The sequence below is a fragment of the Penicillium maclennaniae genome (genome assembly GCF_028827695.1).
Source record: "Penicillium maclennaniae strain IBT 15551 chromosome Unknown utg000005l:1.0-2652337.0:1.0-2654196.0, whole genome shotgun sequence".
Lineage (NCBI taxonomy): Eukaryota > Fungi > Ascomycota > Eurotiomycetes > Eurotiales > Aspergillaceae > Penicillium > Penicillium maclennaniae.
In genome coordinates, this window is record NW_026623217.1 from 1,200,543 (window position 1) to 1,227,524 (window position 26,982).

At 52.0% G+C, this 26,982-nt stretch overlaps 7 protein-coding genes across 7 annotated transcripts; 4 read left to right on the forward strand and 3 right to left on the reverse strand.

Annotated features, from left to right (window-relative positions):
- Positions 1 to 48: 48 nt before the first annotated feature.
- On the forward strand, positions 49 to 2,997 carry N7477_005675 (uncharacterized protein; the record flags this gene model as incomplete). Its single annotated transcript, XM_056967338.1, has 3 exons — positions 49 to 387; positions 450 to 1,280; positions 1,330 to 2,997. The coding sequence occupies 3 exons, from the start codon at positions 49 to 51 to the stop codon at positions 2,995 to 2,997; spliced, it is 2,838 nt and encodes a 945-aa protein (XP_056822092.1).
- Positions 2,998 to 3,747: 750 nt separating this feature from the next.
- N7477_005676 (uncharacterized protein) lies at positions 3,748 to 4,018 on the forward strand (the record flags this gene model as incomplete). Its single annotated transcript, XM_056967339.1, has 2 exons — positions 3,748 to 3,823; positions 3,873 to 4,018. The coding sequence occupies 2 exons, from the start codon at positions 3,748 to 3,750 to the stop codon at positions 4,016 to 4,018; spliced, it is 222 nt and encodes a 73-aa protein (XP_056822093.1).
- A 1,118-nt stretch (positions 4,019 to 5,136) lies between these two features.
- N7477_005677 (sugar porter family MFS transporter) lies at positions 5,137 to 7,111 on the reverse strand (the record flags this gene model as incomplete). The annotated part of the gene is made up of 8 exons (XM_056967340.1): positions 5,137 to 5,365; positions 5,432 to 5,862; positions 5,930 to 5,937; positions 5,999 to 6,543; positions 6,604 to 6,719; positions 6,772 to 6,829; positions 6,889 to 6,965; positions 7,016 to 7,111. The coding sequence occupies 8 exons, from the start codon at positions 7,109 to 7,111 to the stop codon at positions 5,137 to 5,139; spliced, it is 1,560 nt and encodes a 519-aa protein (XP_056822094.1).
- Positions 7,112 to 8,403: 1,292 nt separating this feature from the next.
- Positions 8,404 to 9,780, reverse strand: N7477_005678 (putative lipoate--protein ligase; the record flags this gene model as incomplete). The annotated part of the gene is made up of 3 exons (XM_056967341.1): positions 8,404 to 8,655; positions 8,715 to 9,106; positions 9,216 to 9,780. The coding sequence occupies 3 exons, from the start codon at positions 9,778 to 9,780 to the stop codon at positions 8,404 to 8,406; spliced, it is 1,209 nt and encodes a 402-aa protein (XP_056822095.1).
- Positions 9,781 to 10,029: 249 nt separating this feature from the next.
- N7477_005679 (bifunctional chorismate synthase/riboflavin reductase [NAD(P)H] ARO2) lies at positions 10,030 to 11,365 on the forward strand (the record flags this gene model as incomplete). The annotated part of the gene is made up of 3 exons (XM_056967342.1): positions 10,030 to 10,064; positions 10,117 to 10,478; positions 10,536 to 11,365. The coding sequence occupies 3 exons, from the start codon at positions 10,030 to 10,032 to the stop codon at positions 11,363 to 11,365; spliced, it is 1,227 nt and encodes a 408-aa protein (XP_056822096.1).
- A 1,541-nt stretch (positions 11,366 to 12,906) lies between these two features.
- On the reverse strand, positions 12,907 to 15,728 carry N7477_005680 (uncharacterized protein; the record flags this gene model as incomplete). The annotated part of the gene is given in 2 exon segments (XM_056967343.1): positions 12,907 to 14,785; positions 14,800 to 15,728. The coding sequence occupies 2 exon segments, from the start codon at positions 15,726 to 15,728 to the stop codon at positions 12,907 to 12,909; spliced, it is 2,808 nt and encodes a 935-aa protein (XP_056822097.1).
- Positions 15,729 to 22,426: 6,698 nt separating this feature from the next.
- On the forward strand, positions 22,427 to 26,058 carry N7477_005681 (putative serine/threonine protein kinase; the record flags this gene model as incomplete). Its single annotated transcript, XM_056967344.1, has 2 exons — positions 22,427 to 24,747; positions 24,837 to 26,058. The coding sequence occupies 2 exons, from the start codon at positions 22,427 to 22,429 to the stop codon at positions 26,056 to 26,058; spliced, it is 3,543 nt and encodes a 1,180-aa protein (XP_056822098.1).
- Between the last annotated feature and the right edge of the window lie 924 nt (positions 26,059 to 26,982).

A 26,982-nucleotide genomic window follows, 5' to 3' on the forward strand; every position in this document is an offset into this window, starting at 1 on the left:
GCCGAGGTGTTGTGAGCTCGAGGTTCGAGGTACTATGACAAGTTCATGATGGAGGAAGAGTGGAATGCCAGAGAAACAGATAACAGCAGGTACGAATGGCGGCTGTATTCACCGAGCAACGAGAGTGCTGCTTTCATTGACGAGATTGAAGCTGTCGCGTCGACGACACGTGCCCGCAGTGGTCTGTGCAACCCCGGGTTTATTTTCTTGTCTTGTATCGTTTCTCCCTTCATACTTGAGACAACGCCAGCTTGCTACTATGCCATGGCGCTCTTTCCTAAGCGTTTGACCTGCCACGGCTGTGGGCATCGCTCTCCTCAACCCGTCCGTGGATCGGTTGGCAAATTTCATTGCAGTCATTGCGACGCCGATACCTACCTCGACCAGGTGTGTCCTCGGAAAGCGAATCAAAGCCCCTTCAAAGACACTAATATGCGAAACCTGTACAGAATGGAGAAATCACAGATCCTCCGGCCGCTGATACAAACCCGGCAGGTGCCTGGAGTCCGCGTCCCGACCCAGCCGATTCAATAGCTAGAGGCTCCGACCTCTTTTGCGCCCAGTGTCTTCGCAACCAGCACCTGCTTACGACATCCCTGGCAAATTACTCCGAGGCGTCCGATGATCCAAATCATCCCGACGAAGAGCAACGCATTGAGGCGTTCCGCAAGACCATGGAAGACCAGTACCCGCAGGTGTGTGATGCTTGCGAGCCTCGCGTGGTGCAGCGCATGCGCCAGGCTGGATACGAAGCGAAAGCAGATCACCTCCGACGGATGATGGACCGAAGCAGAGCGAGTAAAGCCGCAAAGCGGGAGAGGAATTGGGGTTGGCGTAGTCTTCCGGTCTACGCGGGTGCCCTTGGGTACTGGGGTAGTGTGGGCGGACAACTTGCATGGGACGGAATGAGTGCTTTGACTAGTCCCAACTCCATCTATCAGGATACTTCCCTGGAGATCACGCCATCCTTACTATCTTGTGGCAGATCTGCATGGGAATTTAGGCGCATCCCTGGCGAGTGCCCCCGTGACTTGGCTTCGTTGGCTGGTCTCTCGCTCGTTGCAGGCTGTATATCAATATGGTGGAATCCCAAGCTACGCATGAAGGTAAATGGAAAAGGCGGCAGATTCATCGGTCTCTCAGAGTACTACAAGGGCCAACTCGTTGTGTTGGTTGCGCGATGCGTGTTCTGGGCACTGCTCAAGGACCCATCCGCGAGTGGCCTCAAAGCCGACTTACCCCCTGCTCTGCATATGTTCATGTTCATGTTTACTATTATCGTGAGCTATTGCCCCCCCTTCAACCTTCGGTCGCGAGCTAATTTCCTAGTCTGTTGTGGTTTCTCGTCAAGTCGTTAGGTACGACGCTAGACCGTTGGTGAATTGGGCAGATCACTCGTGGGAGACGAGGGTTCGGAGCCCAGGTTCCTCTCCAGCGCCAGCTGATCATGGGCAACCACAGATCAATTCGCCAAATGGAACCGGCAAACCATTTGTCCCATCCTTCCCTATTGAAAAGCTAGCTACAGCTCCGCCCCCAGCGGATGAAACACCTGTTATTCCTCCTACTCCTCCAGCCGTGGCCGACGATATGGATTGGACCCCCTCTGCTCCGCAAAATCTCCGGCCAAGTGTGAGTGTGGCCCATAGAAATCAGCCACCTCCAAGTGTTTTCGATGGCCCCTTACCATTCTATGGAAGTTTGCCCGCTGCTCCAAAGCCCCCGGCCTGGAACCTCCGCACTCGCCAATCAAATAAGCCTATTGAGCAAGTTGTTCAGCCCAACCCATTCCATCGAAGCCCGGTCCAGGCGCCAGACATGCTGCAACAGCACCGTGCAAAACCAGAGCCCATCTTCCAAGCCCCAAAATTCTTTCCACAGGCTGATTACAACCAAATGACTGGGTTGGAAACCCTTTTTGAAGAGACGTTCGACATTAGCAAGGATGTACCGAAGAGAGACAGGGGCCGCTCAGAGCGCAGCCAAGATCCTTCTTCCCGTCCCATCCAAAGCCAGCTCGTGTATCAGTACCTTCGATTGGGGTTGTTGCTGGCCTCCATGGCTGCATGGACCTTTTCTCAGAATCACGAGCTCTTGATCCAAGGGAATTATATCGAGGCCAGTGCTCTAGGCAGCGCCAGTCTGATAGCGGGCTTTGCATTTTTGGAAGCCGTCAAGCGACCCATGGTGCATTGGAACGGTATGGAAATCTTGGTGTACCTCACGGAACTTGTCGCCGCTGTCCACCTGGGTAGCCATCTGCCCAAGGCTGATTTCGAGCGCGCCTACTTCGATCGATATGGGAAGATGCTCCTGGTGTTTATGACTGTCCAGGAGTTTTTGGGTCTTTTGGCTTTCTATCGTGCATTGCCAGTTGCGAATATGCCAGACGCCCAACCACCGACAAGTCCTTTCTTTCCTCAGCCCGGGTCACCCCATCGCCAGTCGCAGTCGCCCACAACCGGTGCTATCGCCTGGCCTTCTGTGGAGTCCCCACCCAATCGATCTCCTGTTGCACCATCCTTTGAGTTGCAGCACCCCGCGCCTCTGCCGTCGTTCTCCCAACGCAGCGCGCCTGCTCTCTCCTTTGGATCCTCGGATGGAGCCTCCACCCTCTCCTCGGCGCTGCCGGAGGTATCGAATTACGGGCTTTCAACGTCACGATCTCTTAATACCTTGCCTGTCAAGAACCCCCACAGCTTCACTATGAGCGACCTCAAAGCCAGCGAGCCACCGTCAGATTACGAACAGGACTCGGACACTGAGACAATCGCGACTACGGCGACCAACAGGACCGATGCTACCGGTCTCAATATCAGATACGGGCGCCACCCCAACACAGGCTTCAACTCTGCTTTTTCACCACGAAAGAATGAACTTGGCTCCGGTATTGGCGGCTTGAGTCTAGAGGATCGCCCTACTCCTCGCCGCATGACGCGAAGCCAAACACAACAAGGCATAGGGAGCCTTCGACGCCCCAGCCGTCCTATTAGATGACCGTTTGCATCTCATCTGATTTGTTTTGTCTCCGATTTCTATTTTTGCGACAGTCTGCAGCCATATCTCTTTCTACTCGTGTTTTGGTTGTTTCCCCATGCATTCTAGCTGGCTAGAATTAGTCGGAGTCCGGTCCAGTTGTCTTTTCATCTTTTGTTTCCAGGGACTTGATCCACCACACAACTCATTCATAGCGGAGGTGGTTTCCTTTCCTTTTCTTTTCTTTTTCTCTTTTGTGGGCTGCATTGTGATGCTTGTGCCTAAGTGTTGTACATAGGCTTGAAGGGTTTAACGACGGACATGAAATGACGAACGCGCAATGTCGATACACTTTTAAGTGACTGCTTCCTGTATCCCCATCTTTTTTCCTGGAGAAGGTCACCCTTTTTGATCTTATCTGTTCCGAAGCCAACCATTACCTTGAGAGGCCCAGTCTCTCCAGTCGGGGCTCTTGTCATCAAAACAGTAAAGAACCATCGCGACCGAGACCAGCTAGCAGTACAACTGAGCACGCCTCGGTGCTCTCTAGCCTTTCTCATCACCACAACACCTCGACCAGAGGGTTCCAGCACCGAGACAAATCATAGCGGAGAACCATTCCCTCAAACCGTGGTACTACCGATCAATCCGTCAATGTCCCATCAGCTGATCCCCGTTCGGCAACCACGGATGAACGTGTGAACGAAACATCATTAAAAAATAAAAAGACGAGAGCTGACGTGCATCGTCCCAGTCCAACGAACCGAAAATATGTCTTCATTCAATAACTTCCAAAACATGCTCGACCAGCAGGTCGGCACGCTGCCACACCGATCCCGGGCTCCAGGTATGACACGGAAGTTACCATGTCGACAAGCTACTCATGAGCTATGCAGAGAATCCAAAGAAACAAAGGCCCATCCCGGCGAATTCCTTGCGCGTCCAGGGAGCCGCTTGGGCTACCGCCGGCGGCGGAATGGCGGCCACGCTTAACGGGGCGTATCGAATCTTTCGGAATTTCCGTGGTTTCAAATATATCTAAGATCCCATTCAGGGAAAGTCGGCGATGGAAAAGTGCAGCTGGGTTGAATCAGATTGGACATGGAGCGGAACACTCGTCCTTTTTCTCTTTTGCGCTCGACGACGCCGTATTCAGAAAAGAACTGCGTATATACGCTTCAGAGGTTTATGGACAGTGTTAAATACTATTCATCTCGTGATGAGCTTTTGCATCTTTCTTTACCTGACAGGTAAATCGAGTGATTCGACGACTGGTACACTGCATAGTCAGAACAATCCCTGACATAATCGACGAAGCCCCTTGGAACCACCATATCGACTAGTCCTTCTGTGTACTATGAGTTACTGGGATGCTGACAAGGGATCTGAATCGTCATCTTGTCGTCGTTTTCGATATCATGCTGGACCAGCTGCTTGCTATTTTACCCAATCGGGGATCGGCCTGGGGTATTTAAATCGTGTCTCTCGAGTGGTTTTCTCTTCTTCTTCTTCTTCTTCTTCTCTCCCTAAGTAGCCTCCTTGTAGGGTAACCCTCAGCTGTCGGGTAAACTCCTTGTAGGGTACCTTCCCTGCCATTTATTGCCATCTACCTGCCATCTGCTTCCCATCTACTTGCCATCTCTTGTCATGTATTTGCTGATCTTCCGCCATTTATTCTTTCGCGATTTACCCCGACGAAAGGGCTCGCACCTCAACGTGGTGTCGGGGTCTAGTAACCCTCGCCGACTCAGTCGGTGGCGGCGAAGCTAAGACGAGCCTACTAGAATAGATAGCTCATGCGCGAGCCCCAGTACAGATCGCTCATAAATGAGTAATTCCATGTTACCGCACTGGAGTAATAGGCAAGCTGTCCTGGGCTCCGGTTCGTCGCGAGGCTGTGCGGGAATCGGGGTTCAGAGGATGGGGTTGATGAAGCCAAGGCGATCAGAGATGTAGCTGTAGAGATCGGACCGAGCTTGACTGCAGAAGATTATTTTATTGTGGAATTTTCTTGAACGAGTTTGCTTGGTGACTACGAGTTGGACCGCATTATCGTGCGCGCGATTCTGGGGCCATCATCTTGGAGAGAGGCTGGGATGCAATCATTCACCCGAACATTAACAAGCTCCATGTCATTCTTATCATGAGGTAGTGAGTAAATCAGTTCAATCTGCTCCGTGGAGCAACATGCTCCACATGAGATTCAGCAGCCTTGTTTGTATCTTCCGCAGCCTGCGTACGCTCCGGGTCCTCAGCCTTCTGCTGCACCAACTCCGTCACACCAAAGAGATCATCCATCTTCTCAAGCGACATGCCCTTAGTCTCAGGAATGAAGAACCATACAAAGACCCCCATCGAGAAACAGAAGCACGAGAAGATAATATACGTCCTGTAACCAACTCGTCAGTAACATCCCCTCCAAGGCAAGAACCCCCATCCTCGACCAGAGACTCACCCATAACCATTCGAACCAACAGTAGCCAGCATGTTCGGCACAGCCCTCGCAACCACAAAGTTAAACAACCACTGCGTCGCGGCTCCAAATGCAACGTTCAATGACCGCAGCCTTGCTGTTGGAATCTCGGAGACATAGATCCAGCAGACTGGACCCCAGCCGAACTGGAAGAACGCCGCAAAGAGGAAGATGCATACAAGAGCGACGTACCCGGCGGGTATGACAGGGGCACCTTTCACGGGTGGTGCGATGCGCACGTATAGTCCGATGTACAACATTGCTAACCCTTGGGCGACGGATGTCCAGAGGAGGGATCGGCGACGACCGAGAGAGTCAGCGACGAAGACCAAAAAGACGCCGCAGCTGATCATTTTGACAATCCCGTAGACACCTGTCGCGAAAAGGTTCGTCGCATTTCCGGTAACGCCAAGCTGGAGGATATTAGTTTCTTTCCACGACGCTCTCCAGGGCCGTGAAGCCGGGCTGGTTGAAACTCACGTTCTTAACTAAAAAAAAGAAAAGGGTTAGCTTTCCCCCTTCAGTCAAGTGGAACAGGGATTAACTTACAAATCTGAGGACTGTAGTAGTTAATAGCATTTGTCCCTGTCATCTGTTGACAAATCATCAAGAAGATAGAAATCATCGCCCTCTTCCTGTTCCCTGGAATCAACCACATCTCTTTCATGAGATCCCAGAATCCAGAGCCACCAATCAGGGCTCGTTCCTGCTCCAGCTGCATTGCGATAGCCTGGAACTCGTTTTCGACGTATGGATGATCGGCAGGTAGCGCGCGGACTTTGCTCAAAGTAGCGCGAGCTTCTTCCCATCTATCCTGCTTGGCGAGCCAACGAGGTGACTCGTTGCAGAGGAGCATACCCACGAGCAAGAGCACGGCGGGAAGACCTTGCATAGCTAGTGGGACGAGGTACATTGTCGAGCCGGAAAGGTGAAGGAGAGAGCCGTAGTTGATCCAGAAAGCGAGCATGATCCCCATTGTGATGAAGAGCTGATAAAGACCCGTGAGCCCGCCGCGAATGGCGCGTGGTGCATTCTCAGAGACGTAGAGGGGGTTGATCATCGAGGCAGCGCCGACTCCGAAGCCAGTTATGAGACTATGGTCTGATTAGGGTATGTTACAGCATGGTGGAAGGTTAGGGGTTGTTGTTACGTACCGTCCGACGTACATCGCTGGGAGGTGGCCACTAGCTGAGGCTTGCATGATGACTCCCACAATGCCAACCACAGCCGCCCCGATGAGGGCAAGCCTTCGGCCCCATCTTTTCGGCTGCTGGGGAAGCAATCAGAGCTCCGAAGAAGCACCCTGCTTGGAGAGTGGAGACAATGTTGGCGGAGAGGTTGGCTTTGGCGACGCTGTCGAGGCCTTCGAGGCCGTAGGTTCTGGGTAACAGGTAGATTGAGTCCTACTCAATCGGACCGATAGCAGGAGAACGACTCACTGTTCAAATGGAGGCATCGTGAGAACTCCGCCAATGATGCCCGAGTCCATGCCAAAAAGCATTCCGCCACAACACGCCTGCGAATTCATCAGGAAACCACCTCCTCTTCCAGAAAGGACACACCCACCGAACAGGCAAGCGCATAGACTCTCCATCCATAGATCTCCTTGGGGTCCGTTCTCATCGCCTCATTATGAACGATCTTTTGCAAAAACCACGACATCGTGAGTGGTATACAAATGGATTCCAGGGATATTGGTAAAGAGATACAAGCAAACAATGGTCACACCGGCCAGAACACGATTATTATAATCCATTGTCGGCAATAACACCTCAGCATAGCGCCGGCAACTGAGAAAGCACGCTCCAACCTAATTTACGAATCCGTGTCACCCAAGCCCATCATCGTGCCCAGCTCCCCGTAGCCTATGACAATCGCGACAGAAGTCCCAAGCTAGACGAGGACTCTCAAACAGAAACATCCACGAATCCGAACCCTGCTCCCCAGCTCGAGTGCCGCACATGCCCAGAGCCTATAGCCCCAGCTTCAGGCGGGGTTGTGGGGGTCATTGGGATGAAGTTCAGGGAAGCACGGGCTGATCCCCCAGATACGACATAGGATGGAGCTATTCTGGGACTTAGTCGTAGTGACTTTCTTTGGGGGGGAAGTGAGGTAGATTAGCCGGGGGTAGAGATGATCTTTGCTGATCTGGGGGGGGTTCTTTGCGGGGAAAGGGAGCTGGGGCTTTAGGGCTTGTTCTTGGCGGGTGAGGTGGGCGGTGATGTTACGGCAGTAGGGAGCGGAGAGGGGGCGTCTAGGATCGGGATCGTATAAGAAGGCATGTGAGTTGGGATATGGAAGAAGTAATTTCGAAGGCCGTGTGGCGTTGGGTGACTTTCTCGCTATACCGGTGCTTGGTATCTCGACCACCTTATCCAAGTTTGTGTACTTCGACAATGAATGCATTTCATTTGGATTGTTTTGAGATGCATATATGGAAGCTGTCACGATCAAAGGAAGCGTCCCTTGTCTGAAAAACAAGACACGCATGCCCTGCAAGTATGCCAATAGCTTGCACAGAGCGGTCCACCCCTCACAGTAAGGGGTTTCAATAATTTGCCTTGCATTTAGCCAGTCTTTCAGATTAAGTCACTAGCGGCGAGAACAATTTTAGGGTTAGTCCGCCGAGTAAACTCGGGACAAAGCAGATTGCGTAGGTTGTGAGGTTGAAGCTACTGATTCTCCAATCTCATCAGCGTCCAGCCAGATCTAAAGGGATCCAAGGATAAAAAAGACGTTGATATGTGGGAAATTCACCTTCCACCAATAAATGAGCTTCAGGTCGTATCCAGTGGCCAAGAAAAGTAGGTTCCAGGAAATAATATCAAGGCTGGGCATCCGATGTGGCAGTTCCTCCTTGAACAGTAGAGGGAGCAAGTACCCTGGTGACGCGAGTTTGAGAAACGCATGGTTTATATTATTCTATTATACAGGGCGCTGCTAGTCTTGTAGCATCAATGGCCGGCTAGTAAGCCGCCAAGATACTGAGAAAGCTCGGTGACAGCAGTGTCATGTGCACCATCTGTTCCGCTGAGACCTTGTTGCAAAATCTCAGACCAGCGTTGGGTAGAGATTTCATGCAATTTTTGTCCGTTCAGGACTTCGTGCACTCTAATAGCTTGGTTTGAAGCCGTAGTGACATCCGGTGAGACCGAGATTGTGCTTTCGATAATAGCACCATGTTTCAGGCGGAGGAATGCACGGGTCTAGACTCGATGTTAGTTTCTCCTGGCTATACACTATCTGCGACCTTGGAAAAACTCACCGAGGAAGGAAGAGAAGATGGCAATGGCGGTCGTTCACGAGGATCATCCTTGGTAGGATGTGTCGAGAAAGTAAATTGCGGTGTTTGAGTGTACTTCCACTCCAATGAACGCAACTCAGCGATTCCTTTAGCAATATCCGGCTCCTGTTCCTGTGTTTCTCCCACAGTACCCGCAACCCAGGTATCTCCCGAAAAAATCTCAGGCTCGTTTGCAAGAGCCCGGCGTGCTCGAAGCACCGCGTCAGGATCAACACCATATAGCTGCGCAAACTCTTCAACCACGCTATCTATCACGCCCTGCATCGAGAAGAACGACTCGGCCAACGCGCTCGACACATTGCCCACGGGTGATCGCACACTTTCCACGCCCTTGGCTTGGATATAGTTACGGGCTGGTGACCGCAGGAATCGACCAAGATCATGGATATTAGGCGAGTCCAGCAGGCAGGTCCCATGATGCAAGGCCCGGTGGCGGGTGAGCTTAAATGCCGATCCGGAGACCTTCCGAGCCGGGGGGTTCATTGATATCGGTATTTGTCGCCTCCGGCGTCATGACGATGTCGTGGCGCTCATTGACGCTCGTGTTGACAGCACCGACGCGGTGCAGTGCGCGAACCACCATCTCCGCGTGCTTGTTTCGGGTGAAAGGTGCGCGCGGTGAAATTACACTGTAGTTGAGATTTCCTTCGTCGTGGAAAACAGCTCCACCTCCAGATCGTCGTCGAACGTACAAAGCTTCGTCGTCTTGTTTGCTCGGCCGACGATCATTGTAGAGCGCGCGGAGATCGGTCTCCAGCCACGGATTTTGGTTTCGACCGATGACCACACATGGCTGGTTGATGTATAAGAATAGGACGCACGAGTCGATGGGGACGTTCTCCAGCAAAAAGTGTTCAATCGAAAGGTTCACGTAAGGGTCGGTCGAAAGCGACTGATAGATCTGGTGTCGGGAAGCATCGCGACGGGCGAGCTCGGCGAAAGGCGAGGACGATATGTGACGGGCCCAGCCCTTGATACCACAGGTGTTACCGCGCCATGGCGAGGACCAGCATCGTCTGGCAAGCATTGGGAGTAAGGAGCAAAGGGAAGTCAATCAATCAACTATCGATAAATTAATTGCCAAAATCCGGCCGATAGTCGGATGCACTAAGCCCAGATAGGAAACAATCGATGAGTCGATTTTCCGCTCTTTTTCTGAATCGTCATCTTGGCCTTGGTGTGACAGTCAGTATTCTTACCTTCAATTGACTCCAGAGTCTTCTTCTTTCTCTTCGTTTCCTACTTTCCCCGACTTCAAGACTGCATACCATTCATCATGTCGACGTGGGGTGAACATTTCCGGGTCACCACGTAAGTTGCCCCTCCACAGCAAACACATATACCACCGTCTGATCTCCTCCAGCTATGGCGAGTCTCACTGCCGCTCGGTCGGCTGTATCGTCGATGGCGTCCCTCCCGGCATGCAGCTCACCGAGGACGACATCCAGCCCCAGATGACCCGCCGCCGTCCCGGCCAGAGCGCCTTGACAACCCCGCGCGATGAGAAGGATCGCGTTGAGATCCAGTCAGGCACAGAGTTCGGTATTACATTGGGTACTCCAATTGGAATGGTGGTCCGCAACCAAGACCAGCGGCCCAAGGACTACGGCGGCAGCACAATGGATCTGTACCCCCGTCCCAGCCATGCGGATTTCACCTACCTCGAGAAGTACGGCGTCAAGGCCAGCAGCGGTGGTGGCCGTAGCAGTGCCCGTGAAACCATCGGTATGTATGCACATTACCCAGAATAGACCTAGTTACAGTCTAACAATACCCTACCAGGTCGTGTCGCCGCCGGCGCCATCGCCGAGAAATACCTCAAGCTGTCGCACGGCGTTGAGATCGTGGCCTTTGTCTCCTCCGTCGGCAACGAGTACCTTTACCCCCCAACGCCCGAGCACCCTACCGCCTCCACCAACCCAGAGTACCTGCAGCTTCTTGAAAAAATTGACCGCGAGACTGTCGACAAGTTCGCACCCATTCGCTGCCCCGACGAGGATGGCGCCGCACGCATGACTAAGGTCATCGAGAAGTTCCGCGACAACCACGACAGCATCGGCGGGACCGTGACCTGCGTGATCCGCAATGTGCCCATTGGCCTGGGTGAGCCCTGTTTCGATAAGCTTGAAGCCAAGCTCGGCCACGCCATGATGAGCATCCCTGCCACGAAGGGTTTCGAGATCGGCTCCGGTTTCGGTGGCTGTGAGGTTCCCGGCTCTATCCACAACGACCCCTTCATCGCCTCCCCCTCCGCCGATGGTGTTCAGCGTCTCACCACCAAGACTAACAACTCCGGCGGTATCCAGGGTGGTATCTCCAACGGTGCCTCCATCTACTTCCGCGTCGCCTTCAAGCCCCCGGCGACTATCGGTCAGGCGCAGACCACCGCCACCTACGCCTTCGAGGAGGGTGTCCTTGAGGCCAAGGGTCGTCACGACCCCTGCGTCGTGCCCCGTGCTGTCCCTATTGTCGAGGCGATGTCCTCGTTGGTGATTATGGATGCGCTCATGGCTCAGTACGCTCGTGAGGGTGCGAAGAACCTGCTCCCCCGTCTGCCCACTACTCTGCCCACGAAGCCGGCTACTGCCCCTCACGGTGCACCTGCCTTGTAGGTTTGACTTGCGGGATAAAAAGCATGGTCCATAGTGCATTTGACGGATCTTAAAAATTCTATAGATATCATTTGGTTGTTTGTTTTTATGGCTGATATTTTGTACTTTCGGGCTTTTCCGAGTTTCATATATCCTCGATGTCGGATACAAAATTGTTGAATGAGATGCATGAGCAATGATTATGAAAAATGGCTGTCGAATATACCAAAGCAACCTTAAGCAGCCACGCATTCATGGTCGCTCCGACGTATTAAGACATGAGTTTTCGACTTCCAAGGTCATAAGCTCTAGTATTTTGTAGAACAACATTGTTGGGCGTTCAAGATATAGTAGCTCTCGCGATGGTATGGTGTGGGTAGATCTATGTGCAGGCCACCCATTGTCTATACAGATGGTTGTGTAGTCACATTAGCGTTCCTTTTACATGAGCTATAGGGATCATCCAATCGTGAACGACGAACACGGCCTTCTTTACCATTAAAGGCCTGTGCGTTCGCCAAATTGCATAGAGGTTGTGAGCATTTCTCAGGGCCATCAATGGGGTCAGAGGCAAGTTCGTATTCATCATCTAGTTCGAGTAGCCACATGCTGTGACTTGTTTCAATCAACATTCCCCTTCCTCTTGAGTTGAGTGGTTGATTTTCCAATTTCCATCTTTGATTCTACAGGAATATTCCAGAATGAAAGTACATCTCAATTAAGTTTGAGATTGTCCCCAAATTAGCCTCGTCGACCCTTATCATGGACCCACCTTGGTAGTCTTTCTTATCCGTCTCGTTGGTTTTAATTCTATATCACAAGTGCTGGCATTTCAGTGGTACAGGAAATTCATGTGGTAGATGCACCCTCTTCAGCAAGCAGTCTAGACTTATCATCGCGTGTGCGGATTACGTTTCCTACCAACAAACAGTAATGACGCCAGTAAATCCAATTATTGGCTTCTCCCGAGATCGACGGTGGCTAGTGAAACTACTCAGCCATATACTGTACCGACTAGCCACGCGAGAAAATCGCTCTAGTTTGTCCCAAGCATTGGACCACTGTCCACAATTATTTTTTATTTCACGGGGAAGGAAGGAGGCTATCTCATTACTGTAGCTGAATACAGTTCTATCACTAGTTAAAGGAGCATCTGAGTGAAGTGTCTGAACGTCTAGACTCATTTCTATCCTTTTGTGCTGCTACGCGAGTCTAACATACATCAAGGTTAGTATACCAGATTCAAGATGCAAAATACCAAGTTCATTTATGCACTACGAGGCAATCTAGACAAATCACCTACTCTTCTTATGACACTTCAAGACAACGCTGAACAACTAATACAAAGACACCTCCCCATCAAAAGACTACTCGCGGTCCCATCAAGGCCTCATGGATATCGAAAACAAAAAGCGACAGAACAGGGGACAAGGTCCATCAAAAACGAGAGTGGCATAAACCATGAGAACGTGAAAGGGGTCGTGTACAATTTTCCCAGATTGGAACAAAAAAAGTTGATAATGACAAAGCGGAATGTTATTCAACAGTACAATGCAATGATATTAGTTACTCACTCGACGAGTACTAGGCGCATTGCTGAGAGAGCGACTGAGACTGCGTTCAGAAACATTGTCCATGTCTGTGGCATTGACAACTCGTAGGCGCTCCCGGGGTGCGGCGTAGGTTGTCTGCACGCGATGATCTTCGTCCCAGGTTTCGTCGCAGGTGTCGTCGTCGCCGAGCCAGCCTGGGGCGTTTAGGAAGAGGTCGTCGCGGGTGGATTTTGGGGTTTGGAAAACTCCGTCTGACATTCGTTTTTTGGCAATCCAGTCTTTTGCACCTTGTTTGCGTCGGAAGAGTTCAGCAGAGGCGCTGACGGCTCGCCGGGGCGTGCTGACACCGCTGGCATTGGGGAAGGCGCCCGGTATCATGACGGTGCTGCGACGATCAATGCCCGATGCCAGAGGGGCGGCTTCGAATTCGGCTTCGTTGCTTGTAGGGCGGCGGGTCAGTGTCAGGGCGCGGCGGACGCTTGAGAAGATGCCTTCTGATGGTCGAGGTTTTGAGTAAGGTGGGAGCTTTGAAGGTGTTGAGGATTCGCCGGGAGTCACGAGGTCTGTATCGTAAAGGAGAGACTCATTCTCTGCACGGTGTTGGGAGAAGGTGGTGTGGGCAGTTGAGTAGGAGTCTGTTGAGAAGGACTTTTCGGACGGTGCGGCCACGCCGTCGATGTCGCTGTGCGTTGTCTCGCGACTATGACCTGGGTCTAATTGGTCGAAAGACTGACCACCGCTGCTGGCCCAGCTCAAAGGTCGGTCGATGACAACCCCTCGCGCTTTTGTTACCTGGCTCAGGGGCTTGCTATCTGATGAGAATGAAATGGATGAAGCATCTGACAAGTTACTGGATGTTCGGTCATCACTCTTTGTCGGAGAGACTCGTCCTGGGTCTCCAAAGTCTTTCCGGCGACTGTAGAATGGGCCTAGGCCAACGCCAAAGATCGTACTCCGGGGAGTCGCAAATGGAGTCTCCAGATCTGCGAACGGATCCTCAGCTTCGACTACAGTCTTATCTCCAGGAGGTATAGTTGCCATAAGGCGTTCCCGGAAAATTGCCTCATCCTCCTCACGCTCGTCAATAGGATGGATATCACTCGTAGTGTCACTCCGGCGAAATTCTGTCAGTCCGGACTGTCTCTGAGGCCGTTGCTGAGCAAACGGTCGACTGTTCTTGGTCGGACTCGTATCCCCCAGCAGCCCTGACCTCTCAGCGGCACCCTCACCCTGTTCACTCCAGGAACCCCGCGTAGTGGTACTATGATTTCCAGACCACGGATAGGCAGGATCCAATGGTTGCTTCTCATTAATTTGTGAGCTGCGAATACTGCTTGCTTGGAACGGGTCATCACGCCCCCAGAAATGAGCTCGCTCGGCACCCAAAGCCAATTCTCGGAGCTGCGAGTCCCGCTGACCTTTGAGCCGGCGCTTTTTATCGCGCTTCCAAGCGTATATCCCAATTGCAATGAGGAGAGGTAGTCCAAGACCCAAGCCAACCCCCAGTCCAGTTTTCTGGCCTGTTGTAAGTCCACTGCCGTGAGACTTGTGCATAAGATTGGAGCTGGGTAAGGCTAAAGGATTGGTGTATGATTTCACCCAGCTACTCGATGTCGTGTTGAAAAGATAGACCTGAGAGTTGCGCTGAGAAGAGGTAGTAGACCTCTTCGAGGTTTGCTTTGGAATGATGTATCCACCAGCAACCATCAGTACATCCCCAGAGAGCATGACTGCTGAGTGACCAAAGAGTCCCGTTCCCTCCGCAATGCCAGCGTTGGAGGAAGATGACGGGATTGACCAAGCCCAGTCGCTCACACCACCATATTCCTCTCCGACCTCCAAGACGACAAATTGGGGGTCAGCCGGGGTGGATGTATCCCGACCCAGCCTCCAATAACGTACACTGTCTTTCCATCACCCGAGAGAACAGCAGTATGGCCCGATCGTGGCTCTATAAGGGTCTGACTCCGGGCCAGCTCCGTCTTGGTCCTCGCTTGAGAGTTCACATTCACGAAGCTCCAGCTTTCTTGGGGTACGGAAAATATCGCAAGCTGGGACATGTTGAGGAAGGCTTGTCGAGTATGCCCGCCAATGAACAAGAAGTCTTGCTGCTTTTCTGTCGAGGCCAGAGACGAAGTAGCCGGGAGAGGGACAATGGCCATCCCGGCCTCGGGAACAGGAGGTGCGCGATGCCCTGTCGTAGTGGCCAGGTATCTGGAGGTGTCCGTGGCGGAAGGGTCTAAAACAACCATCGATTGGGAGTAATTCGCAGCAGAGACCCAGGTTTGATCAGTCGCGTTCGCGAATGGACACATTCCTCCGAAGGTGTACACCGGGCTTTCAGTTTTGTTGCTTGATGCAAATGTAAACCCGGCAGACAGAAGGTACGGCCTTGCGGTCTCCTCTTCTAGGCTCACTGAAAGTTGCGACCATGACCCATTGCCTGTTGAGCTGGTGTTCTCGGAATGGAAGCGCCACAATGTATGCTGGTTGGATGCATGGTGGCAATTGCCAGTGTAGACAGAGATCGCGCCGTGGTCATCAATGACGGGAATCAACGTGGAGGCCTCTTCAGAGCTTTGGAACGGTGTCTCCGGTAGCAGGGTATGAAAGGCGGGGTTGCTTGCATCGACACTGGTGGATATGTTCAGCGATAGAAATTCGGTCTTGCCCGTCGAGCTGGGCTGGAGAAGATACGCAAGTGTATCATTGTATTGAGGTGCCAGAAAAAGTGAGGTTGGCGTGTATGGAATCGCAGCGGCGGACTGAAGGAGCAGTAGCAACGTGGATAGGCCGAGTGGGCTCTGCTTAGGGCGATGGCGGGGATTCATAGCGCGCGTCTGGGATCGCTATCTGAGACAAAGTCAAAAGAAGGGATGCATTCCAGGATCGGCGATCATGATGCGATGCGAGAATAGAGCTGTTCGAAACGAAATATCGCTAGGGGTACTCTAGCTTTGATCTCGGTGTCTAGTGTCAATGGTTTGGAAGAGAAGAAAATCCGAAGTGATGTTTGTGCTACTCATCACGGGCCAGAGCTATGGGTAAACATAGGCCAGGGAGCCTCGACCATTTACTTCCAAAGAAGGGGGGGGGGAAACCCAATCAAATTCAAATTTGCAGCTAGTGCCGAGAGTTTCCCAGCTCTCGACAAAGCAATGGGAGCCAAATAGAGTGCCGAGAGCTCAATCGGCGCGCGATCAACGGCGTTGCGCGGGCAACGGGCAACCAAGAGGCGCTCTGAGGCGTCTCGATTGCGCGTGTCGTTTATCTGTGCACTTCGCAACGAATACTTTGCAGTGGAATTGATTGCAGTGGGTCTCAATTCATATATTATTTTCCGCTCCCACTATATAACAGGGCTGGAGACCCTCTTGTCATCATCTGCTGAGGGGCTCAAATGTGCCCACGTACTGATTACCAGGTCCAAGGTGGGGGGGGTATCAACAATCTCCGAGAATTATGACTTCATGCCAGATGTTTGTCTTTTGATCTGCACATCGAAGCTAGGATGCTCCCGGATCTCCACTATCGTATGATCTGGGAGAACACGACGTTCAGCCCTATCAACCGTCGTGATACGAACGGCCCCGACAATCCCTCAGATGGGCCAAAATGAAGCCATTGGATGAATCGTCCAGGGTCGCACGGGGAGGCGTGATGTGGCTTAATGTGGAAATCGCCCCAGGGCTCCATGAGGTAGAAAAGTGAAGCGTTTGCAAGACCCAGAGCGGAGTGTCTCGTCCCATCGCCCGGGCCACCTTGGGCATACAGCAACCCCACCGACAACATGAGCCATTACTGCAATGAAGAGACAGTGAAAAAATATATAGGCAGGAGTAATTCCTACCCGAGTTGAGGTCAGACGAGTGCCAGAGGTTAAGGCTGCAACATTTACCTGGAGACCGAGAGCGCCCGGCCTACTATTAGCGTCTATGCCAGCCCCGCCTGACGAAGCTCTATCAAACAATTTCCTCGGGCCCTGGCTTACCGAATTTTTCCTGATTCATATTCCCCACCTTGGCCTTTTGTCGGCTTTGGGTCAGTTGTTGCCAAGTATTTCTCATATCCCGCTTTGCAATGCCTGGACTGCAGTCCCTGAGTCCTGGCACGGGGCGAGCTATGAGGTTTGAACGATTCATCGTTGAGGAGAAGATATTCCATGTCAGAAGCGAGATAGTCCAGTCAGTGGGATCTCTGTGAAGCGCAGCCATCTGTTGTGCACATCCCCCAAGCGGCAGATTGTGCATCCAGACAAACGCAAAATTATTGGATGGAGTATGAATCGAAAGTTGCGCCATATAGTGGAACTCGGAGGATGTCCCTGGGAGACCTCGCAAGTGGCATTGATACAGGAATAAAAATCAACAAGTAAATATACCTAGCTCTATTTGCTTTCTCTATTGCTCAATATGCTTTGGATAATATGTAGTTCAATGCAACAGACATCCGGTTTCCTGGAGTTTGGCTCGAAGGCTGTCGGACTGACTCGTTCGGTATAAAGCAAAGACTAGGAGCCAGAACCCCCGAACCAATTCCATGATCTCTTAAAGTTGATCCAGTAATTTAGTTTAGTGGTACCTAAAGAGACCCATGATGCGAGTGTAAAATTGTGCATAGCAAAAGAACGTCCATAACACGTCCGCAACAGGAAACCGGTGGCTACGGCAAGACCGTCCCGAAGATCTCGCCCCCTTACGCCAGGTGGGAACTTCGCCTCAGCTTCCCCATACTTACCTCACTGACTTGACTTTCGGGACTCCCCAGACCATCATCGAGAATTCGAAGTAAAGTCTATGACACAGTATGTTCCCCAGTGGGTCCAGCTCGCGGCGAACCACGGTTCCTGCGTCCCAATTAGCACGTTGTCACGCCAACTTGACATTTGATCCAACAATGGGAGTCCAGCACTATCCGTACCGTGTCACACAGGGAACCTCCAGTGGTAAGTTTACACAGCCAAGGTGCACGCGGGAACAGGTGTCCAATGGCTCAAAGTTCTGTGTAGCCGGTTCACGGCATTCCCAGACGAGACTGTACTTGGCTGCCTGTTAACCTGACCAACCACCACCTTCGACCGGAGGCATCGCCACGTCCAGCCCGAGGTTCTCCGGACTGGCTCCCAGCGGTATTTCTAATGAATAGAAGAGACGCATATGCGAGAAATGGGTTGGAATTGGTCCTGAACTAAATGCTGATAGGATTATCATGCCATTGCTGTAACCAATCGCCTAGGCGGCTTTGAAAGGGCAACCTGAAGTCCATGCGCAGCGTCGCATCCTTCTGTGATGTGCCAATGTACCTATCCATCTTGCGCAAGGGTGCTCAGCCCGGGTATGCAGGTGGTTTTGAGGCCAAACCCGATCTGTCTAGGAGCTGCATGGCGGTGAAACTAAGTCCGATAGCGGCGATGTCGATATCTTGCGAAAACATACCCAACCACGCCAAGATCTATGTCCTTGCATATAAGCACTCATGTACTTGCATGGGGTTCAAAAATCTTGGACCAATACCCTGTTCCGGTTCGGGGAATGCAAGACAAAAGAAGGGAAACAGCGAACCGTGGAAAAAGCAATATCCAATCACTTAAGCCAGGCGCTAACAGGTTAAGGGACAGCGGAAGGGGATATTGATTCTCCAGACCGGGGTAGGTATGCACCTACTCGAAACTGTTTCGTTTCTGATTCGGGCTATCTCGGTCATGCAGGTGCTCAGACCATCTTCAGCACTGGTCAAGTAGAATCTTGAGATAATGGCTCTCATCGTGAGCACTAGTCATCCTGGTCAATATTGCGGCAGCTTTGCATTTGATGGTTAATTCCACCAATCACAGCATGGGTCATCTGAAACTGCCGCATTCCTACTTCGATTGCGAGCAGGTCTTTCTCCGGGTTGATCCATTGTTTCGGCCACCCGGGCGCCTGCCGATAGGCGGGGTTGGAGTATCATCCCTCTAATTCCTTGTTCTATAGTTCCCTACGTGATACTTATTTCGGACAGAGAAATTATCCCTCATCACCAAGATAGAAAATGGAATCCTTGTTAAGCTTGGACCACGTGGCGATTTTTTTTTACGGCGAATATACTTCGATATCCTACTGTAAGGCGCTTACATTCGGAGCATAATTACACATGAAGAGAGCCCTATGGTATATTCGACGCCATACTTTCCCAAATAGAGCCTCTTACATTCGCTTAAATGATCATGACCGCCTAAATCACGAGGAAATTGCCACAAGACTGGTTATCACGAGCAACAAATTCTATTGCTAGCGCCCCTCGGACAATTCAGGGCTGTCAGCTTGTACTCATTGGTAACGGAGTAAGCCAACGGCATCCCAATTTCATCGCCTTGTGAAAGCCAAATTGGCATATCAAGTTATATTCTAAATGCATGATTGCGATATCAGTTCACTTGGGCCTATGAGACTTGCAGCTTGTGACAGAGCGAGCCCGATCTTGATTTTTCACCACAGACATCCATTTAAGTCGAACTGCACATCAAGCACCAAACCCGAAATAACCCTCTTCAGTCAAGTCCCATATCCCCTGAACCATCTCCATTAACATTACACGACATTCAAATCAAGCCCGGGACTAAATCAATCCATGCCTCCTACCAGCAGCGCCCCCGAAACCCCCCTCTCGATAACGCTGTGCGACACAGACTCCCCAGATTCCGACCGTGCCTATGCGCAGTGTTCCCATGTAGATTAGGACTGAGACTCAAGGGACGTTAATACAGAGTAGTGAGAAGACATGATGTGGCACCGGCCCAGCGCGTTGGATTGAGGCAAGGCCGCCGCTTGTGTCACACGGCAGGATAAGCGAGGACGCCAATGCAGATCTACGGGGCTGTCTCGCGCTCGCACGGACTATTCAGTGCGTAGAAGCCCGAGTGCACTGATCGCTATGCGTGGGTGCTCAGGGTTAAAGGGGGCGACTGTTCTCTAGAGTTGGGGCTAAAACGGGCGAGATGAGGATTGGACCTGGAGAGTAACGGTACGGTAAGTTGATGGGAAATTGTAAGGTTGCGGGGACCTGATGGGCTTGGGGCACTAGTGGCTGCTGCACGGCTGGTCTAAACCGGTAAGGGTGATGGGATCAGATGAAACGACCTGGGTGTTTATTGCGGGGTTTGGGTTTAGTTCTGGGGATAGGTGGGTACACTCATGGTCTGGAACGCAGCGATGTTGAAACCTGGCTGTGTCTTATCGATGTGACCAGATTTGGTGGGCTTAGCAGGCGAAAACTTCGTTTTCTGACACTATGGTGCGCGTGGCTAGGTGGTAAGGCGCTTCACCTTGTATAGCAATCCAGTGAATACTGACTGGGGGGAATCTTTCTTCTCTTTTTGCCCATGTCTGGCTCTTATTAGCGGATTCTGAATTACAGGATATAATTGACCTCCTAGGTTTATCGGGCTTGATCGCCATCCATAGCTCGAAAGCTGTCAAGCTGTAAACCTACTAGTGTCTTTGCCGCTTCGAAGGTTTCTTGTGTTTCTAGTTTGTTGCGGCATCAATGAACTTCACATTCGAGACCTCAAGAATGACGCGCCCGATATAGAGAGCAACCAAGGCTGAGCCCCGTCACGTTTGAATCGATCATATTGTGAGCTTCTACGCGAGTCAAAGGTCGGTACACTGTAACAACATTACATGTTGTATTATGACTTTACAGAAATGTAATGACCCAGGGATGCCTTACACTGGATCGATCCGATGATTCCGTTACACTAATGTAAATCTACCTCCGCTATCAAATTTTCCCCAGATAAAGTCCACAAAGAGGAACACACCCACCACGTCAAAAAGATGGTGCGGGTCATCTCAGTGGACCCGTGCGCTAAGCCAAACCTTGAACTTGGCGGGAATGCGACTTCGGCGCTTCACGTCGAGTCCATAGCCCCAGCATCAGACTGATTCCGAAACCCTCGTCGGATCCGACAACTTTTCTTTTTTTTCTTTTTTTTGCTAGCTTCCTTTCCTGGAAGCATAGACGAATGTATAGAAGGCGAAAAACGAAAAAAAAAAAGAAGGAAAGCCGAGAAAGGAGGCTAATTAGGGGCCCAGACCCTGAGGTGACGTAATCCAGATTTCGACCGCGTTGGGAAATTGTTCGCGCACGGACTACGCTCGGGCGTCGACAGGATTGCAAATACTTCGATGCCGAAACAGCATCGTGCAGAAACGCCTCTCGGTGAATTTATACCGAGTGTTATATTATAGTCCCGACTTGTATGGCTACTGTGCCGTGGAGTGCGAATCCTCGGCGTCGCAAGTATCATGCGTATACTACGGAGTCCCTGTTATTGCTGGCAGACAGCCTCTGCTTGCCGGGTTTGGGCGCCACGTTAGCGTGGGCAGCTCAGCCCATCAGAGAGGCAAATACCTCTGAAAGTAAACCCAACGGTCGAGCATTGGCAGTGACTGGGCATTAGGGCTCAGACAGTTGTATTCTCCCAGACAGTCGGGTCGAAGTTTGTTTCCACGCTGAACTCGAACGATGAAGACTCGAGGACGGTTTAGAGATATGTCAAAGTCAGTGGCAACCACGGTTCTTGGGCGATTCTGAAGATGATGGCTATACTGTACATCTACAGTTGGGTGGGCCAGTCAACCGAAAGGTGATCCACGGACCCGCGCCTCAAAGATACTTAGCCTGAATTAAGCACGCGATCCATTTCGCAGGGCCTAGTAAGTGCTTTCAGTCTCGACGTAATTGCAATATTACATGGACTGGCCAAGTACACAAAAGTTGGCAACTTTTGGCGATACCGCCACCGGATCATAACGAGGCAGACAAAAAGGTCCAGGTATTAACTTGTAAACTAAACGGGAGAAATTCTATGCAAGCAGAATGGGTACACAGACCATCCGGAGCGTCGGCCGAAGACAGCCCCACGCCTCGAATGGATCATTACCAAAAATTACTGGTAATCTGGCTGAACTCCCCTTAAGGATTTGTCCCCTCGTCATTGGTATTTCGTGCTCTCTTGTCCTCTTTCCCTTGGCATCCGATCTTCGCTCTCCATCCTCCTTTTCTCTTCCTCTCTGGTCTCTCCTTACCTTTCCTTCCTTACAACGGACCTTCCTTCGCACATTGTTCATCCGACCTCCGATTTCGCTATCACCCCTCTCCCTCCCTGCCGAACGTGGCATCCAACCCCAACGCTGTACTTAAAGCATCGCCCAACAGCCTGCGCTCCTTTTTCGACTCCGTGCCTCCCACACACGTGGGAGTAGGAGTCCCCTCGTGCAGTAGCAGGTCTACCTCGATCCCCCTTGGCTGGCCCGTTGTCCGGTACACGAGCCCTCCATCCTCCGAGTCCTGACACCGCAAGTAATGCTGGCTCATTCGTGCGTTGCAATCGAGCTCCTCGCCGGCTTTCAGTGAACATATTCCAGGATCGGACAGGAACGGGCAGGAACATGATCATCGGAACCCTTGGCACCGTCGGCTCGAACACCTGAATTTTTCCCTTGTCTGCAAAGACTGCCCCTATAATTCAAGAAGAAGGATGAAAATGACAGAATCTCGAGCTTCGATTGCTGGTCTAGAAGAGGCAGATCAGCCGATGACTCTGAATGGCCCCGTTACAGGGGATCCCAAGCGGGATGTCAATCACCTTGACGAGGTGCAACCACCAACCTCTGTACAAACCGACAAAGCCGACCTCGCTCGACAACCCTCGATCAAGCAGTCTGCAAAGGCTCTCTTGACACCCGATATCAGTGAGGCACAGGCGACCCTCCGTCAAACGTTTCCCCACGTCTACTCCTCCAGAATCCCTTCTGCCCGCACCTCCACCAGCTCCCTACAAGCCCTCAACGAAAATATAGTCGTTGATGCCCGGTCGGAAAATGGCAGCATCGGACGAAGCCCTCGGAGAGCATCTCGACACTCGGACTCGCAGCCTGATTTTCCTGCCTACCCTGAGCTCCCTGTCTACCCTGATCAGTCCTATGCCTCGCTGCAGTCCCAAATACACCCGACCTGGCAACCACCGCATCTTCGACCACGAAGTTCAGATCCATCACACTCTGAACCAGCTCCGACAACCCATCCCCGCACTTCTCGTACGGCCGGTAACACCCCGTTGTCAAGTCCAGGGTTATTTTCCATGAGAAGCCCTCGGGTCACCCCACCGAATGCTTCTGATGATGAGGGCTCACTCGGAAGCCCTTACCTTCACCCCACGCACATGCAGCCGCCGAAGGAAACACATACTGCTGAGGTGGAGCGAGATATCATCACTGGAAACAAGTTCGTTAACCAGTACGAAATTCTCGAGGAGCTTGGGAGGGGTGAACATGGCAAAGTGAAGCTGGGAAGGCACGTGACTACGAAGCAAAAGGTGGCCATTAAGATTGTCCAACGCTACTCCAAGCGTCGCCGACTCGGCAGATTGGGTAATCCGGAGGACAAGGTTAAAAAGGAGGTTGCGATTCTTAAGAAGGCACGGCATCCCAATGTCGTCAGTCTGCTCGAGGTCATCGATGATCCGAATCAACAAAAGGTCTACATAGTGTTGGAGTATGTTGAGAACGGAGAAATCGTTTGGCGAAAGAAGGGATTACGAGAGATCGTCCATGTTGACAAGCTACGGCTTGAGCGCGAGAAGGCTGGGATCCCTGATACCCCGGCCTTCCTGCAGGAGAGCCAACAGTTCATCCGGACGGCGCAACACCTACGTCGGCAACGAGAAAGGGCACGAGAGCGGCTTGAAGCGCAGGCCGCAGATGCACAACAAGGGCCTATCCCAGGTTGGAGTTTGGAGCACGGTGCAGAATCATCAGATGAAGAGGACGAAGGTCTCGGGCTGGCTATGCGGAGACCATCCATCCGCTCGGTTGCGGTCACCGATGATACTATTCCCAGTCAGTCCTCTGCTCAGGAGTCACTCGCCGCTATTGAGGGGAGTATGTACGGTGCCTACACCGACTACCCCTTTGAGCGGCGGTTCAGCACAGCTTCTAGCAGCTTTGGCTATGCTCCATCCGAGCCAGAGTGGTCTGCAGATTGTGACGACATGTCGTATGTGCCTTGTTTGACGATCAACGAAGCGCGTAGCGCATTCCGAGATTCAGTCCTTGGATTGGAGTATCTCCACTATCAGGGTATCATTCATCGTGACATCAAGCCGGCCAACCTGCTAGTCACTAGTAGCCATCGTGTCAAGATTTCCGACTTCGGTGTTTCGTACTTGGGTCGACCAATGCGTGACGAGGAAGAGGAGCAATTGGAGGCGACTGATGCGACTGAGCTAGATGATGCCCGTGAGTTGTCTAAGACTGTTGGTACCCCAGCTTTTTACGCTCCCGAACTCTGCTATACTGGTGACGACTTCGTTGATTCCATTGGCACTATTCCCAAGATCACCGGTGCTATCGATGTGTGGTCTCTGGGTGTCACATTGTACGGAATGGTGTTTGGCCGTCTCCCCTTTGTGTCCGATGATGAGTACAGCATGTTCCAGACCATTGTCAAGAAGGAGGTCTTTATCCCGCGCAAGCGCCTTGTACCCGTCAAGGATGAGTCCACCGAAGGAATTCAACCATTTTGCCGTGACCCTGGTGAACTTGTGTATGAGGATATTGATGACGAGCTGTACGACCTTCTGCGGCGGTTGTTGACCAAGGATCCGGTTCGCCGCATCACATTAAAAGAGATCAAGCATCACCCATGGACATTACGCGGTCTGCCCAACCGTCGTGCCTGGGTGGAGGAGTCAGACCCTGGCTACCAGAGCAAGGGCAAGAGGATCGAGGTTTCAAACGAAGAAGTCACCAGCGCTGTCAGCAAGGTGCCTTTCATTCAGCGCGTCCGATCCAACGTCGCCAAGTGGTTCTCTGGTCGTTCTTCAAAGGAAAAGAATCTCGCAAGCGCACCTCGACGAATTCTTCGGATACGCTGTCTTCGATGTCGAGCACCAGCACATTTGGGAAGGCTTCTCGTGGTGGTACAGACAGTCGTCGATCCAGCCTACGCGGGGATGAGGACATTTCTCGCTCGTCCAAACTTGGAGGCCAAGGCGAGCATCCGCTGGCACAGAGCGTTACTGCTAGCCCGGTAGAGGAGGAAATTAGCTGGGCCACATCCTACTTCCCGCTCCACGAGCTCAAGCCTTATGCGCCTTATAATCATTCCCAACCTCATGCCCGTGATACTACTCCGGCCCCTGTGCCGACTGTTCAACGACCTGCTGGCCCGCGTCGTGCCAAGTCGTCAATGTCTACTGCTGAATCTACCAAGACTGTCAAGCCTTCCAGCTTTGACTCACACAGCACTGTGCGTCCCCGCACCGGCGCAATAATCGAAGCCTTGGGAACAACCAGCCTTGGCAGCATCTTCAGCGGCGCCACGAAGCGTGCCTCAGGGGCGTTCGGCTCGAGTCGCAGCCGACGCAGCTCGCCAACCGGTGAGACTGTGTCCCTTGATGGAGATCGTCGCTCTGAGCCTAGTCTTGCTGTGAGTAATGCCTCCGCCATCGGCCATTTGCGAACGGCCGGTCTGTGGCAGGCTGCGATTCCCTCGCCCTCCAGCACGCCTTTGTCAACATCAGCTCACCGACGCAACCGGTCTCACCAGCTTGCGGGCAAATCGTCCGCGGAGTCCTTTCATCTCACTAGGGAGGCGCTTCTGCGCCGACGGAGAAGTGACATTGAGCCCAGCGCCGAAAATGCTTTGGCTCCTAGGAATCCAAATGAAAGTGCCATGTACTCATCAGACTCTCTACACCTACCGTCACTAGCTCCTCCTGAGCCTGTGTGTTCTGCCGACCGTCCCAGCACCGGGTTGATTAACTCCACCCTCTCCGCCGCCACTATCTCTTCCTCCTCGGCCGATGATTTCACCAGCGGCATGTCCCAGAGCGCTTCTCACCCGAGCATTCCATCCGTCGTCTCCGGTGCCTCCTCGCTTTCCGGCGATGGTCTGTACCTCAATGATAAGGACTCCGGTGTACCATCTATCCTACGAACTGGCGAGACCGTTAAAGCTCACCACTCAAGCTCGCTACGTCCCGAGGAAGACGAATCCAGGTACTACTGCGATGACGAAGACGAGGATGAATCCGAAGAGGAGATTCTAGTGATCGGCAAGAAAAAAGCACCTACCGAAAATAAGGCCAAGCCCACTCTCCGATCATCTACTTGATTCACGGTCCAAGCCCATTCGCGGTGGACACCACCACAAATATCTCGCCACAACCCCTCACCCTACCACTCCGCCCATACCCTCCCAGTCTACCCCAACCCGTTCGCTGTACCCCGAAACCATCCCATACTTCCCTCGATCATGGAAACCACGACCTAGAGCATGTCAACATACATCAAGTGGCTTGTACATATATTATTTCCCCGTGAATTGCCAGGCAGAACTGCAGTCTAGGCATTCGTCATGGGTATTGGAAAAAGATCTTCACGCCCCCCCCCTTCCAATTTGTTTCTTCTCTGATTGCGCTCAAGATCGCGCGCACAGATGTCTTTTTTGTTATTTTCCGACTTTACCTGTATCTAATGTTGACACTGGGGGGCGTGCTGTCCTATTTTCCTATTTTCTCGTGTGGAGATTGCATGATATATGATCGGAGGCAGAGCTTGATGATCTACGAAATGAATAACGGATTTTACTCCTCAATACAGCTTCACACGTATGCTTCCATATCACTTGATCTCGTAGATTGCCCTGGTGGCACTTCTGCTTCGGTGAGGCCACGACATATCAATGCTGATCGACGTCGACTATTGCTTAATTTCATCACAAGCGACTCACAATCTTGTCTCAGCAATAGGACTGCACCTACAAATGCACCCCGGATGGTGTCTCCATGACCATCAGGACCCTGGTTTCTCTATATCTGTGCTCACGTCTTGCTGCTCTTCGCTCATAAGGTAGGATTGAGCACGCTCTTCAGCTGTCTAACTTGGGCTCTTAGGCTCATATCAGTCGCCTTACCCAATATCCAAGATTGAACAGCAGTTACGAGAACATTGAATAGGAGCCAGTGAATGTGCAGACGACCTTTGTGACCACTGGGTTGCCCCGGGTTAATCCGTGATTGGAGGTGGTGAGCTGCAC